Source organism: Marmota monax, unplaced genomic scaffold, assembly GCF_021218885.2.
Source record: "Marmota monax isolate L192 unplaced genomic scaffold, Marmota_monax_Labrador192_F-V1.1 WCK01_AAM20220418_F8-fsc00051, whole genome shotgun sequence".
NCBI classification, from domain to species: Eukaryota; Metazoa; Chordata; class Mammalia; order Rodentia; family Sciuridae; genus Marmota; species Marmota monax.
Genome location: NW_026695202.1, coordinates 5,810,228 through 5,824,987, shown reverse-complemented (window position 1 = coordinate 5,824,987; position 14,760 = coordinate 5,810,228). Strand labels below are relative to the sequence as shown.

Below are 14,760 nucleotides of genomic sequence, written 5' to 3'. Positions count from 1 at the left end.
AGTAATTCAGTGACACTCTGTCTCTAAAACAAATATGGAAAAGGGCCGGGGATGTGGCTCAGTGGTTATGTGCCCCCGAGTTCAATCCCCAAAAGAAAAAAAAAAGGATGCAGGGCCCAAGCCTGGCTATGCGCAAATGTCCCACGGTTCAAGGTCGTCCTACAGAATGCAAAGCCTGGGTGCTTAAAACTGCCAGGGAAAGGCCCACAGACTGCTCCAGACCGAGTCTGAAGGGACAAGACAGATGGAGTCTAAAGGCAACAGGCCTTCCTGCGGAGTATCCTGGACCAGACTAAAGAACCGACACCTGTGGGACAGAACCTGTGAACGGAACCTGTGAACGGATCTGCCGTGTCTACCAAGGTTGGCTTCTTGATTTGCTTGACTGGCAGCGTCCTTGTTTGCAAGACCGGCATACTGGAGTGATCAAGGGTGATGGCATGTCCTGCCTACTAACTCAGAAAACAACTCATAATTAGTACTTATTTACAATGGGTGGGCAAAGGAGCAACCCACGTTAAATATGTGGAATGTGGATGAATGGAGATACGGGAGCTTTCTGTATTGCTCTGGAAACTTTAATGTAAGTATGAGATTATTTAAAAATTAATTATTTAAAAATCAAGGAATGAGCCAGGCACGGTGACATAGGCCTGTGATCTCAGCTACTCCCTTCAATACCAGGGAGACTGAGACAAGAGGATCCCAAGTCCTAGACTAGCCTGGGCATTTAGAAGACCCTGTCTCAAAATAAGATACAAACAGGACTGAGGATGTAGCTCAGTAGTACAGTACTCATGTGAGGCTCTGGGTTCAATCCCCAGTACCATGAAGTAAAAAGAAAGAGACAAAGGCACAAAGAAAATACTTCATATTCAAAGCATTTGCATAGGTCACTTGCCGGTGTGGCCACAATTTCTCCTGTCCTGTCCCCTCTTTGTAATGTGAGTTTGCAAACTTTCCCATTAAGAGCTGGAGTTTAGCCAGGTGTGGTGGGGCACACCAGTCATCTCAGCAACTCCAGAGGCTGAGGCAGGAGGATTGCAAGTCTGAGGCCAGCCTCAGCAATTTAGCAAGGCCCCAGCAACTTAGTGAGAGCCTGCCTCAAAATAAAATATTTTTAAAAAGGGCTGGGGGTGTGGCTCCGTGGTTAAGTGCCCTGGGTTCAATTCCCAGTACCAAAAAAAAAAAAGCTGAGTTTATTTTCTTTCCCTTCAAATCTAGGCTGCCTTAGACTTGCTTTGACCAAAGAATTCAGAGATTATGTGCTTCCTGAGCCTTGGCTTCCCAAGGTCTTGCAGCCTTCCTTCTCGCCCTCTTGCTGCTCTGAGATCATGGAAAGAAGCCTTGCTCTCCTTGAAGTCAAACCACCACATAGAGTGAGAGGCCCAACCATCAGACACCCAAGTGGGGCCATCTGACAGGTGACCACCGGCCACTCCATCTGCGTTGTCTGTAACCACAGATAGGAACCTCAGGTCATATGAGTCTCTGCTCAACACACAGAATTGGTAGAAATAATGAATCGTTGCTGTAAAGGTCTCTTTTTGTTTGTTTCTTTGTTCTTTTTTCATTTGTTTGTTTGTTTGGTGGTACCAGGGTTTGAACCCAGCAGTATTCTACCACTGAGTTACACCCCAGCCCTTTTTATTATATTTTTTAAAATTTTGAGTCAGAGTCTCACTAAGTTGCCCAGGCTGGTCTCAAACTTGAAATTCTCTTGCCTCAGCCTTCCAAGTAGCTGGGATTACATGGGCCACCTTGCCCAGCTTGTTATAAATTTTGGTATGGTTTGTTATGCAACAGTAGATTACCTAGTATGTTACTATTTTCATCATTACAATTCGGATCTTAACATCAACTGCCTTCATGTTGAATAGAATCTTTCCTTAGACCAGACAGATATGGGGATATGGCAGAGTGTTGTAGTTCTCTGTAAACCTGGCCCCTTTTTTCCATTGGAGAATCTATTTGCACATGGATTAACAATGATGGCAGTACTTCATAGCTGGCAGAGATTTTTATTGATATAACCTCAGTCCACCTTTACCACAGCCCTGGAGATGGAATAAATGTTACAATACTTAATTCAAAAAATGGAGGAAAACAGTCAATAGCCGTCACTCTGGATGCAACTGATCTCATCTGAAAAACGAGGAAATGGTTTGAGAGAGGTCACGTCACTTGTCAAAGTAAACAGCCCGTAAGTGTTAAAGTCAAGACTGGAACCTCGGTCCTTCCTACTGTGTCTTGGGGTTTCCTAAAGTCATGGGCTTTCTGAAGAGAATATTGTGTTCTCCTTTCAGGTGTCAAATTGGAATGTCCTAAATCTACCTTGGTGCTACGAATACCAACTGGGCTTGATGACGATCCACTAATCAGCCAGGACCATGAGAGCACTTTATTCTGCTTGTCCATTTTTTTTCTTAACATATTTACTGCAATTTGAATATGGCAGCTACGGGTCTCAGACAAGAAGAGTTTAGAGGGGAACCACTATCTTAAATAGAGCATTACGACTCCAAGTTTCCTCACCATTTGCATCTGCACAGGGCTGAGCCTCAGCAGAGGGCAGGAGAAAAGATGTTGGTTTAAAAACAAGGAAAAAAGTAATCGGATTATAACGATCATTGCTTTATTTTTCTTCCTAACCATTATCACCATGTGAAACATATGTATTGGTGTTTTTTTTTTTTTTTTAATTGACTCTCTTCCTCTTACTAGATTTAAGTTTCATGTGGGCTATCAGTAACTACTTCCTGATGGATGGGTGGATGGAGGCAGGGTCAGATGGATGAGGACCAATTGAGTGACAGAGGAGACAGACTCGGGGCTTGGGTTCTGCCAGCAGACCTGGCTTTCTGTCACTTACTGATGTAAGTCACTTTACCTCTTTCAGCCTGTTTTCTCATCTTTAAAATGGAAACAGTATATAATACACTCAGACCTTGTGGTATTGTTGTGCAGATCTGATGAGCACGATACGCCCAAGAGCTAGCCTGCCTACCTTGCCTCCTCAGGAAAAGTTAGCTATAAAGACTCTCAGTCTTTAAAGTTCTTTTAAGAGAGAACAGTCATGCCCGGCACAATTTAATCTTCATTTCTTTAAACCCTTGGAGGTGGGTCTGGTCACTCCTCAAAGCCCTTCCTAGTCCTATGACGAAGAGGTAGAATTCCTCAGATCATTTTCTTCTGTGGAGCAAATGAGAAACGTCTTCAGGAGTGGTCCCCTCCAGGCCTGCTCTGTGGGTAAAAACCAGTTTGGAGACTTTTGTCATCTGGATGAATATCCTCCTGCAGCTTCTGAGGTTTTCGTTTTGGTCACGGTTGACTCTGACAGATCGTCACCAGAGGACCCAGCTAAATAGCTGTGTGAGGATTGAAAACCAGTCTCGCCACCCAGAGCGTCTGCGAGTGAGACACACGCACACCTCAGAGATGAGGATCAAAGAGGAAACCAATTTTACAACTTCAATAAAGAAAATCTAAAGCTGTTTCAGGTCCTCTGGCCTCTCCTGACAGCCTGTCTGCCTGCCATGGAGATGACTGGGTAGGTACTGATGAGGGGTGAGAGGGTCACCCAGCGGGAGAGCCTGCCTTGACAGCACCACCCTGCCGGGGTTTCTGCTGGGCCACATTTCTAACCCAATTCTCATTCCCAGGGTGACAAACGGGTCTGCTACCCATTTTTGGAGATGGCAATCCTAACTGTAGGAGCTTTGAAGAAATCCTTTGCCTAAGAGAAGCATTTCAGAAAGCCTTGACATACATCATCTGTCTGACACCTTTGTTAACTTGGTCATACTGGGATGTCCTATACATCCTGTCCTCGGACTGAAGGGACTTGGCTCTCAAATTCAATTTAAAGATTTGTCACAGTCAGTCTGGGCTGCTATAACAAAGTAACTGAGACCCTGTGGCTTTAAGTACAATTATTTATTTTTCTTAATACTGGAGACCAGGAGTCTGAGGTCAGAGTTCCAGCACAGTTGGGCTTTGGTAAGGGTTTTCTCTCAGACTGCCATCTTCTCTTTGCACCTCATGGGACAGAGGGTGAGAGAATGCTCTATAATCTCTTTAATAAGGACACGGATCCCAGCCTCAAGGGCCCCACCCTCATGACCCCATGGCCTCCTGAAGGCCCCACCCCCTAATGTCATCACCTTTGAGATTAGGATTTCTGTTTGAGATTGAGGAAGGACACAGACATTCAGTGCACTGCAGGTGTACAGCACCTGGAGTGGGGTGGGCGGGAGTTAAGTTCAAGTGTCCATGACTGATATCACCCTGGGCCAAAACTGCTTTGTGAAAGGCACAGACGCCACCTCACCAGATCTAGATGACCGAGGGCATCTCAGTTCTACTCTCCTTCAAACCTTGTTTTTTCCTGAGTTTTTATTCTTCCTCCCCCTCCCCAGAAATTCCACAAGGGGAAGAAAAGAAGGTCCTCTTTCCCTCTTTCTCTCCAGCCCTTCCTCTACTGCTCTTACTTTGGACTGGTTGCTTTTTAACTTTTTTTTTTACAAAATGATAAATGTTTTAGCCAGTTTTTTCATTGCTTTGGCCAAAACACCTGTCAACTTAGAGGAGGAAAAGCTTATTTGGCACTCACGGTTTTAGAGGTCTCAGTCCATAGACAGCTGACTCCATTGCTCTGGGTCCCAGGCGAGGTAGCACATCATGGGGTGTGGGCCTGGTGTGAGAGAGAGGGGAAGGGGCCACAAGAAGAACAACCCTTCCATGCACACCCCCAGTGACCCACCTCCTCAGCCACTCCCCACCTGCCTACAGTTAGTCCCCAGCCTATTCAAACTAGGATGGATTGATCAGGTCATGGCTCTCATAATCCGATCATTCACCTCTGAAGAGTCCTGCATTAGCACAGGAGCTTTTGGGGGGCCTCCTCAAACCAAGCCATGACAATAAGGGTATTTTGGTTTTTATCCCAGGAAGCCACAGACAAAAGGAAATGAATAAATTTTTGAGCACCTATTCTTTGCTGCTTCACTCTTGAGGAATATGTGTTGCACATATCATTAATTCACATACTAAATACTATAGAACTTTCCAGAGTTCAGCCATAAAACTTTAACCTATAAGTTTAAATAAGTTTTGTAAGAATTTTAACTGTTTCATTTCATCACAGGGAAGATTTGTGCAAATTTTTCAAGTCATTAAAAACTCTTAGCTCAATGTTCGGAAACCAGTCAGTACCCCTACTAAACCCATGTGGTCATACTTTTTATACAACCCTCCTCTTGTTTTCATTGCCATTGCCTATAAATAGCAGAGCCAACTCCGTCTTTAAGGACTTCACTGCCTTAGTAGGCAGGAGCTCCTGCCCTCCCAGCTCTTTACCTCTCCAGTTTCTGGGACCATCACTGGAGCTCAGAGTCCTTGAGGACATGCGTGTCATCGTGGGTCTCTGAAATGAGCAGAGCTGTTTGACCCTGGAGACTTCGGGCTCAGAACCATCTTTGATGTACCATCCTTTCCTCCCCTGGGTCCTGTTACGTCATCCCAATTCTATTCGCCATGAAACATTGAGAAAGCACAGTCTTCAAGTTCATCTCTGCTTCTCACTTGCATTTGCTCTCAGTCCACTGCACCTTTTTGCCATGGTCTCTAGTGATCTTTAAATGGCTCCACCCAGTGGGTTTCCCTCACATGTAAACCACCTGATACCTCTGATTCATATGCTGCTGGCAACCACTCGCTCCTTCATACAAATTTATATCCTTGTTTAATTGCCCTGATCTCATTCTAGCCTGGTTCTCCTTCCAACTCCTCCGACTCCCACTTCTTGGTCCTCTTCAGAAAGCTTTCTTCTGTCCCCCCTTCAGTGTAAGCCTGCCCCAACTTTGTTCTCTTTTTCTCGTCAATATTTTCCCTTGGAGATCTTATTTACTGCGAATACTACCTCTACGTTCATGCCCCTCGAGTCTACAGTAACCTTGGCCTCCCTCTTACCATGACAGTAGCTTTTCTGATTACCTGTGGGCAAGAGTAGGTAGCCTATCAGCATTATAAATTAGGCATCCTTAAAACAAGACAATTACCTTTTAAACATGCTTTTCTTCCTGATTTCAATTGATGGGAATTCCCTAGAACTGTCTTGACTTCTCTCCTTTCCTCATCCCCCAGCCCCATCCTCTGAGTTGCCAAGACCTATCAGCTCTACCACGTTGTCTCCCAATCCCTCCCTCCCTTTCCATTTCCACAACCATTGCCGTAATTTAGGCCCCCACGTCACTTCCTCTCTCTAAATACTGAAATACCTTATCGGCCTTTGCTTCCAGCCACCAGAGTTGGGTCCTCAACTAGAGAGCAGTTTGTTCTTACACACACACACACACACACACACACATATATACATTTCTCCTTTGGTTAAAAAATAAAGTCCATACTCAAGAGTCTGAGGCAGGAGGATTGAAAGTTTGAGGTCAGGGTGGGCAACTTAGCAAGACCCTGTCTCAAAATGAAAAACAAAAAGGGCTGGGGATGTAGCTCAGTGGTAAAGCACTCCTGGGTTCAATCCCCGGTACATGGGGGAAAAATCCAAGCTGTTTTGCCAGGCTCTGGATGTCTTCTAGAACCTTAGGCATCATTTCATGGTTTCTAGCCTCCTGTTACTCAGCCTGTTCTCCAGACATACTCCTGCCTTTTCAACCTCCCGGGTACTCTTGTGCCCTCTGCCTGCAGTTCCCATTCCATTTTCAGCTGCCCAATGCTTCTTCCCCGGAGGTCTTTCACCTTGTTCTCTGCTCACTTGAAGCTGGAACAAACCAATCTTTTCTCCGTATCCTGTATCCTCATCATGTTCCAGAGCAGGGGCCTGCCGTGCAGAGAGGCCTGGGCCGCAGTCCTCAGCTACCGGTTCTTGTAACCACATTGAAGAGATTTCAGATGCTTTGCACATATTAAATGCAGGGCTTTATTAGACTAGATAGGAAGAGGGCAAGAGGGAACACTCTCAAGGTAGAAAGGGACACAGTGGGTCCTCTCAGAGGAGAGTGATGTGTCCCTCCTGCCCTCCTGTTTTATTGGGTGTCCCAGGAAAATTTCCAGAGTCCTCCCCAGGTCCACCTCTTGACTTTTGACTGACAGTAGGACTGCATCAGACTTTCAAGTCCCCACTGTGTGTGGCCTTACCCCACAGAGGGGAGATTTTACTATTATGATGACTCTGGGCCACTTTGGCCCACACTGGCGGTTCTACCTGGAACTTGTTCTTACAGACTTCATGTTAAGGAGGCTTTGCTTCTACCTATCCTGTCTCCCCAAGTCCTGGAATCTGATCTGCCTAAAGATCACAAGAGTCTCTGCTTTGGGGAAAACTGTTCTTCTTATCAGCAGGGAGGAGTCTTATTTTGGGCCTGCATTTCTCCTGCAGAAATCAGGTTGTTTCTGAGGAATGTAGCATGTCACATTGATTCAATCCAGGCAGGGGTGTGACTTAATTGCTTTTGGTTGGTGTGGGGATTACCGGGGATTGAACTCAGGCACTCAACCACTGAGCCACATCCCCAGCACTGTTTTGTATTTTATTTAGAGACAGGGTCTCACTGGGGTGCTTAGTGCCCCACTTTTTGCTGAGGCTGGCTTTGAACTCTCGATCCTTCTGCCTCAGCCTCCTGAGCCACTGGCATCACAAGCATGCGACACCGGGCCCAGCAGTAAATTGCTTTTTAAAAGAAAGCATGTGGGGTCAGTACAGCAGGTCCCATTTATAGAATTACCCTCTTAACCTCATGTTCCCACTTTTAGGGAACAGACAGGTGCAAATGGTGGGAACAAGAGAATTCTATAAAACGGGCCCACGGTGCTGACCCCCAAAGGCTTTCTTTCCCAAGAAGCAATTTACCTGCAGCCCTGCCTGGCCTCAGTGGACAGGATATGTCATATTCCTCAGCAAACTACCTGTTCACTGCAGGAGAAATGCAGGTCCCAAGTCATGTCGGTCAGAGGAGCTCAAGTTACCCTTAAAGGGGAGACTTTTGTTACCCTTTTCACAGACCAGATCCTGAAAGTCTGGGAGATAAGGATAGTTCATCCTAATTCTTATAGAATCTATAAGAATGGATGATTAATAAGCCAATTAGAAGTCAACATAGACCAAGGTGACCTTGAGTTGTCTGGCCTTGAGGTCTTGAAAGTCTGATGTCACCCTGCTGTCAGTCAAAAGTCAAGAGATGAACCTGGGGGCTGGGAACATAGCTCAGTGGCAGGGCACTTGCCTCGCACACGTGAGGCACTGAGTTCGATCCTTAGCACTGCACAAAAATAAACAAATAATAAAGGCATGATGTCCATCTACAACTACGAGAGAGAGGGAGAGGGAGAGGGAGAGGGAGAGGGAGAGGGGTGGGTGGCTCTGGGTGGAACTCTCTGGAAACTTCTCTGGGATCCCTAATAAAACTGGAGTGCAGGAGAGGCACATTGTCCACTCTCTCCTCTCTGAGAGGCCCCACTTTCTCCCTAGTGAGTGTCCCTTTTCCCTTTTCCCATCCTTTCAATACACCCATTCCTGTTCCTCTGAGTGCTATGTCTGAAATCTTTCTGATTTGGTCCCAAGAATCGGGGTTTGAAGGAAGGGTCTTTGCATCATCTCAGTTGCCAGGAAGGACCCAGCTCTGAAATACCACCACTCTTGTCTACTAACTATCAATAGCACTTTTCAGTTAAGACATCACTTATACCTCTCGTACCTGTTTTCTTCAATTTAAGGGGAAATGGCCCTGCTTTCCCACCAGTACGCAAAATTCGTCAAGTTCCAATCCCACAAAAAATTATAAAGCTTTTTTAAAAAAATAGGAATGATAACAGCAACCAGGACTAATAAATAAATAAATAATAAAAGGAGTAGGCTTCAGCTCCAGGTTGTCCCATTCTAGTGGGGAAAAGAGAAATAGAGGAACTGAAAGCCACTGTGCCCTGGGCAGGAAGCAGTGTGCCTTAGTAGGGGACTTTGCACACACCGGATGCTGGTGTTTTGGAGCTAGATTAGGCTAAAAGATACTGCAGTCCAATCTTCAGGTGTCCTAGCGCAGGGAGCTGAGACCACAGTAGTCAGGGACTTGCCCAAGTCACTAAGTCAGTGAGACCCAGCCCCAGGGCCAGGGCACACCCTGCCACAGCCCCTCCTTCTTCTTTTTGCTCAGGATTGGAGTGTCATTTCCACAACACGCCCCTCTGCTCCGTGGCTTCCACAGAATGTGTTGGGAATTTATTATCTTGTTCTTTTTTTTTTTTGAGAGAGAGAGAGAGAGAGAATTTTAATATTTATTTTTTTTAGTTTTCGGCGGACACAACATCTTTGTTTGTATGTGGTGCTGAGGATCGAACCTGGGCCACACACATGCCAGGCGAGCACGCTACCGCTTGAGCCACATCCCCAGCCCTATCTTGTTCTTTTGGAAAGCATAGTTGTTCTCTGGTTTAATGTAGTGATTGGCACAGGAAGAGTGAAGTTCAAATTTTTTTTTTTTTTTGGTACCAGCAATGGAGCCCAGGGGCACTTAACTAACCCCTGAGCCACATCCCTACCGATTTTTAAAAAAAAATATTTTTTAGTTGTAGTTGGACACCATACCTTTATTTTATTTATTTTTATGTGGTGCTGAGGAGCAAACCCAGTGCCTTGCACGTGCGAGGCAAGCACTCTACCACTGAGCTACAACCCCAGCCCCCTGATTGTTATTTTGTATTTCAAAACAGGGTCTTGCTAAGTTGCTTAGGGCCTCACAGAGTTGCTGAGGCTTATGTTTTAAAAGCTTTCAATTCTACAATGGCATTCCTCCAGTGAGCTACCAGGAAGGTTCCAGAAAAACTGCCTGTTTTTTTTTTTTCCTCTAAAAAGATTCTATGGTTAAGATGGGACCCCCCACCAAGCTGGTTTTTCCAAATCGTTGCCTTATTTTCAATAGGATTTCAAACACAACCACCTTAAGTCTCCCAGTGATTTGGCTGACTGTCCTCTGACTCAGCCAGGCAGGTAACCTGGGTGTTTTCCTAATTTTTTCCTAATTAGCAAATTCACCTCCCTTAGGCTGGCTCCATGGAAGTCCCCCTTTGGAATAACAACCAGCCCAGAGACCAAAATAGAGGAGGGATTTGTGTGAGAGTGTGTGTGTGTGTGTGTGTGTGTGTATGTGACTGAGTAATCTGTGAGACAAGTTAGCCATTGCATCTTGCTAAATCCACCAAGAAGGCACCGTTCTTAAGAAAAAAATTTAGTTATGAATCATTCATTACACAGCATTTCTCTGTGGTCCACAACAAGCCGTTATTATATCAGCAATTATATATTTTAACATGGAGTTAGCATTCCAGGGGCAAATCATTTATTTCTCTGGAACCTTCACAAAGAAGGCGAAATCCTAATAACCTGGTCACTCTCTCCTTTTAAACACTGAAGAGATCACACTGGCCCCACCCAGAAGTTATTCTTCATGCAACTTTATTCTCTGTGCAACTGAGAAATAGTACAGGACTTTCTCCAAATATGACAAAAGCTAATGGTTGATGAGCACCTTACAGATTATCAAGGCTCTCCCCCTCCCCCTCCCCCTCCTGCAAAGAGAAGAGATGAGGAAAGAGTAGCAGAGGGCGCTGGGCCACCCAGCTAGCAAATCACAGCAAGAGAGCACAGTGCAGAAGAAATCCTGGGTTTGGGGATCAGACAGACTCAGGATTGGGTCTATCACCCTCTTTGAGTTTCATTTTTTTAAAGCAAAAATAGGAGCATTCCCTGTCTTACAGAGTTTTGAGGATGGGACAAAATGTGAAAAGCACACAACTAAAGTCCTGGCATGTAAAAGCTCGTCAGTGAAAAACAGCTTCCCTAACATCTATAAAACCTGCCTCATGAAGCCCATGTGGAGATGAAGTGAAACAACACCCGGGAAGTGCTCATTCCTTCTCCTACTAAATGCCCCTTACCAAAGCCTCCTCCAGGGAAAGAGAAGCTCAGCACATTGGAAGACACTAAAGAGAACTTTATAAACTGGGCACCTTTATAAATGCATGCCTGTAATCTCAATGACTCAGGAGGCTGAGGCAGGATGATCCCAAATTCAAGGGAGGCTGAGGCAGGAAGATCACAAATTCAAGGGAGGCTGAGGCAGGAGGATCACAAGTTTGAGGCCAGCCTCTGCAACTTAGCGAGGCCCTAAGCAACTTAGCAAGACCCTGTCTCAAAATAAAAAGGGTTGGGATGTGGCTCAGTGGTAATATGCCCCTGGATTCAATCCCTGCTACAGAGAGAGAGAGAGAGAGAGAGAGAGAGAGAGAGAGAGAGAGAGAGACTGACTTTATCTTCATATGTTAATATTCATCTAATTTATCTGCTGAATTCATGCTTCTCAGAAAAATACCCAGGATTAATTTTTGGTTTTTGGTAGTAACAACTGAACCCAAGGGGTAGTAACAGCTGAACCCTAGGGCATGCTAGGCAAGCACTCTACATCCCCAAGCCCCTAGATTGAATATTTTTAAAGTAACTGGTAACAACCAAAATCACTGGGTAATTTCAATATGCCTGAAAGCCCTCAAGGATAAAACGTTTGATGATGTGCCAAGCTCAATCCATCCCTTGTCTCACATTCCTTCCCCAAATCCAGTTCTACTATCAAAAACTGTAAAGTATGCCTGGTGCAGTGGCACAAGCCTGTAATCCCAGCAGCTCCCAAGACTGAGGCAGGAGGATAACGAGGTCAAAGCCAGCCTCAGCAAAAGCGAGGCACTAAGCAACTGGGTGGGACCCTGTCTCTAAATAAAACACAAAATAGGGCTGGGGAAGTGGCTTAGTGGCTGACTGCCCCGAGTTCAATCCCCAGTCCCCCCCTGCCCCCCCAAAAAGCACCAAGTATATTTTCATTTTATTTTAAAGTCCCAGTGTCACTTTAATCAGATTCTTAGGTGGAGTGAGAACTACAAAGGTGAACACAAAAGCGTCTGAGTGGGAAAAGAAGTCATACAAATCTGGGTTCTCTTCCAAAGAGCTCGTTAACACCAAGACGTACTGTTGGTTAAATGCTACGAAGTTTTCAAGTAGCCACTTATTGATTAAAAACAGTGTGCACCAAACAGAATGTCCTGGCTGGACCATCATTTACAGATTCATTGGTGTGTGCTGAAGTCCTGCAGCGTGCCCTAGGACTTCGGCTCAGAGTCGCCTTCCCCCAAAGCGCCATGCCAATTAGATTTCTGAAGCAATTTCCAAAGTAAGGAGTGCAAGGAGAATGGTCCTCTCACCTAAAGGACGGTCGCGCGCGGGGGAGTGGGTGGGTGGGGGGGTAGGGTGAGGGTAACGTTCTTGGGTTAATGTTTAACTTAACCCATATCACGAACTGTGGGAAATTCCACTTCTTACCGCCCTGAGTCGTCAGAATAATCCTATTTAGAACGAGGCGCTCAGAACCTGGAACAGTTTGCATTTGCGTTTAAAAATAAGGGGAAAAAAATTCCCTAAAAGCACCTCTAAGTCGCCGGCACGTAAGCAAAAAGGACGCGGGGGAAAAAGCCCCCAAATGGCAGGCCCCCTTTTCCCCATAAGCAAATCACTTATTTTTCCTAAGATTTAGGCCCGGAGAAGAAACCAGATTAAAAATGCGAAGCGCGTTTGGAGAGGAGTCCAGGCTGCCCCGGCGGCGGCGGGGGGCGCGGGGCCGGGCCAGGCCGGGAGGTCGGGGCGCTAGCCCGCACCCTCCGGCTCGCTGCAGGGCGAGGGCGCCGACGAGGCCTTGGACTCGCCGTCGCTGTTGCATTCGGCCCTGCGCTGGGGGCCGGCCGGGCCCTCGTGTCCGCGCGCGTGGCGCTCCAGCAGCTCCTGGAGGTGCTTGATGTAGCTGACGGCGGCGCGCAGCGTCTCCACTTTGCTGAGGCGCCGGGCGGCCAGCTCCCGCGGCAGGTGGTCTCGGAGGCGCGCGTAGCCCTCGTTCACGCAGCGCACCCGCAGCCGCTCGCGCTCGTTGCGCTGGCGGAGGAAGGCGGGCTCCAGGGCGCCGCGCAGCGGTGTGGGGGGGCGCGGCCGTCCCCGCGCGCAGCCCCGCTGCGCCCGCTCCCAGCACGCGGCGTCCAGACGCACTGAAACCCTGAAGGGGTCCCTCGGCGGGAGCAGAGGCAGGGTCCCTGGCACGCCCAGGGGCGCGGTGCGCAGCGCATACTGAAGGCCCAGCAGTCCGGCTGACTTCCGTTTCTCCATCAATTTGCCGAAAAGCAAATAGATCACTCAAGAAATTAATCTCTCAACCGAAAATGAGGCTTAAAACCTGGTCTCATCCAGATTGTGGTCCATCCAAACAGCCTGGCACCGCTGGTCTGTCTTTGGAAAAGTTCTTTTGGGGTCTGGAAACTAGGTTCCAGAACAGGCTTCAAGGAAACTTTGCATGGCTTCCGAAATTCACTGCACTCCTCGATCGCTATAAAAATCCAGGCCAGAAGTGGTAGACAGATACAGGACCCTCCTCCCCCGCGCCAATCCACTCTTGAATTCCCGTCTTCGCCTCTGATCTTATTTCAAAAGATAAGAAAGGGGGGCTCCTCTGCTCGTTCCCCTAGCCTGGATATGTGGGCGCACACCAAACAGTAATCATCCAGAGCCACCAACGCTTTTCAATTCCTGTAATACACCGTTCTGGGGCTTCAAGAGATGAGGGTTTTTTTTTTTTTTTTTTTGCAAGCAGCCTAGGAATCTTGAAGGTTTGAGAACTCTTCCTAGGAACCTACCGGTCTCCTGGCGGGGAGCGAAAGTTTACCCGAGGCTTTCTCCTTGAAAATCAAGACTTGACTGCCCCGTGGTTTCCGGCGTCCAGGTCTAATGGAAAGAGCTTTTAGAGTGTTTGCAAACTTACACTTGCTCTTTCATTTCTGGGGAGGTGGAGGGAAGCGCTCATCAAAGGGAAGACTGCTCTCTTGTGGTTAGAAGATGTGTCAAAACAAGGAGGACCCCCGGGGAAGCTCGTTTTCTTCTCCCAAACCAAATCTTTTAAAAACCCAGTTAGACACTTTTTGAAAGGAACACGAAAAAATACATTCTTTAGAAAAGAATATAAGGGCCCGCATATTATGTTCCAGCGTCTGTTTGACTCAGGGTGCTTTGGTCTCCAGGCTACTTTTTAACATCAAAAGACTGAACAGTAACAGACACTTTTAGCCTGTTATTTCTCACAGTGCTTACTGTAAACACAATTTCAGTACAGTTTCCCGACCTGTTCTAATCCCACGCAGGATGTAAGGACATCGTCTTTCCTTAGCACAGAGTATTTTTCCATTGTATTCTTCTTACAACCACCACCACCACCACCACAACAACAATTTATTTTCTCCCTTGAGGACAGAGAAACAACGTTTGAAAAGTGGGGAGCCCCAGTTCCACATTTAAAAAAAAAGGATGGCTTTGAAGACTTGTCTTTTTAACACACGACCAAAAAATGAATAATTAATCCATTCGTGTTGGTAAAGGGCTTTGAAGATAAAAGTGTCATTAAAAATCCAACTGTACTGGTTAATGTCAAAGAATGTGTTATCACGCTGAAAATCAGATTTCCTGTTCTGCAAACCAGCACATTAAAGCATCTTCTACTTTAAAAGTCCAACTTAAAAACAAGAGAAGCAAAAACCCCCTACGTTTATGATCAGACCTTTTGTCGATTCCTTGGGAGCCAAGGTGTAGCCCTAACATGTTTTTTTGACAAGTCCTGTGCTTCCCTGTTTACTCTAAGATGATCTGCCCCAAGCAACTGGAAAAACATTTCCATC

The 14,760-nt window shown here is 46.5% G+C and overlaps 1 protein-coding gene across 1 annotated transcript; it reads right to left on the bottom strand.

Moving 5' to 3' along the window:
• Positions 1–11,867: 11,867 nt before the first annotated feature.
• On the bottom strand, positions 11,868–14,000 carry Ascl4 (achaete-scute family bHLH transcription factor 4). The gene has a single exon (XM_046429492.2). The coding sequence runs from the start codon at positions 13,202–13,204 to the stop codon at positions 12,695–12,697; it is 510 nt and encodes a 169-aa protein (XP_046285448.1). The 5' UTR covers positions 13,205–14,000; the 3' UTR covers positions 11,868–12,694.
• Between the last annotated feature and the right edge of the window lie 760 nt (positions 14,001–14,760).

Excerpts from the sequence above, each read along its gene's own strand:
- Ascl4 (XM_046429492.2), bottom strand. The coding sequence starts at position 13,204 with ATGGAGAAACGGAAGTCAGCCGGACTGCTGGGCCTTCAGTATGCGCTG.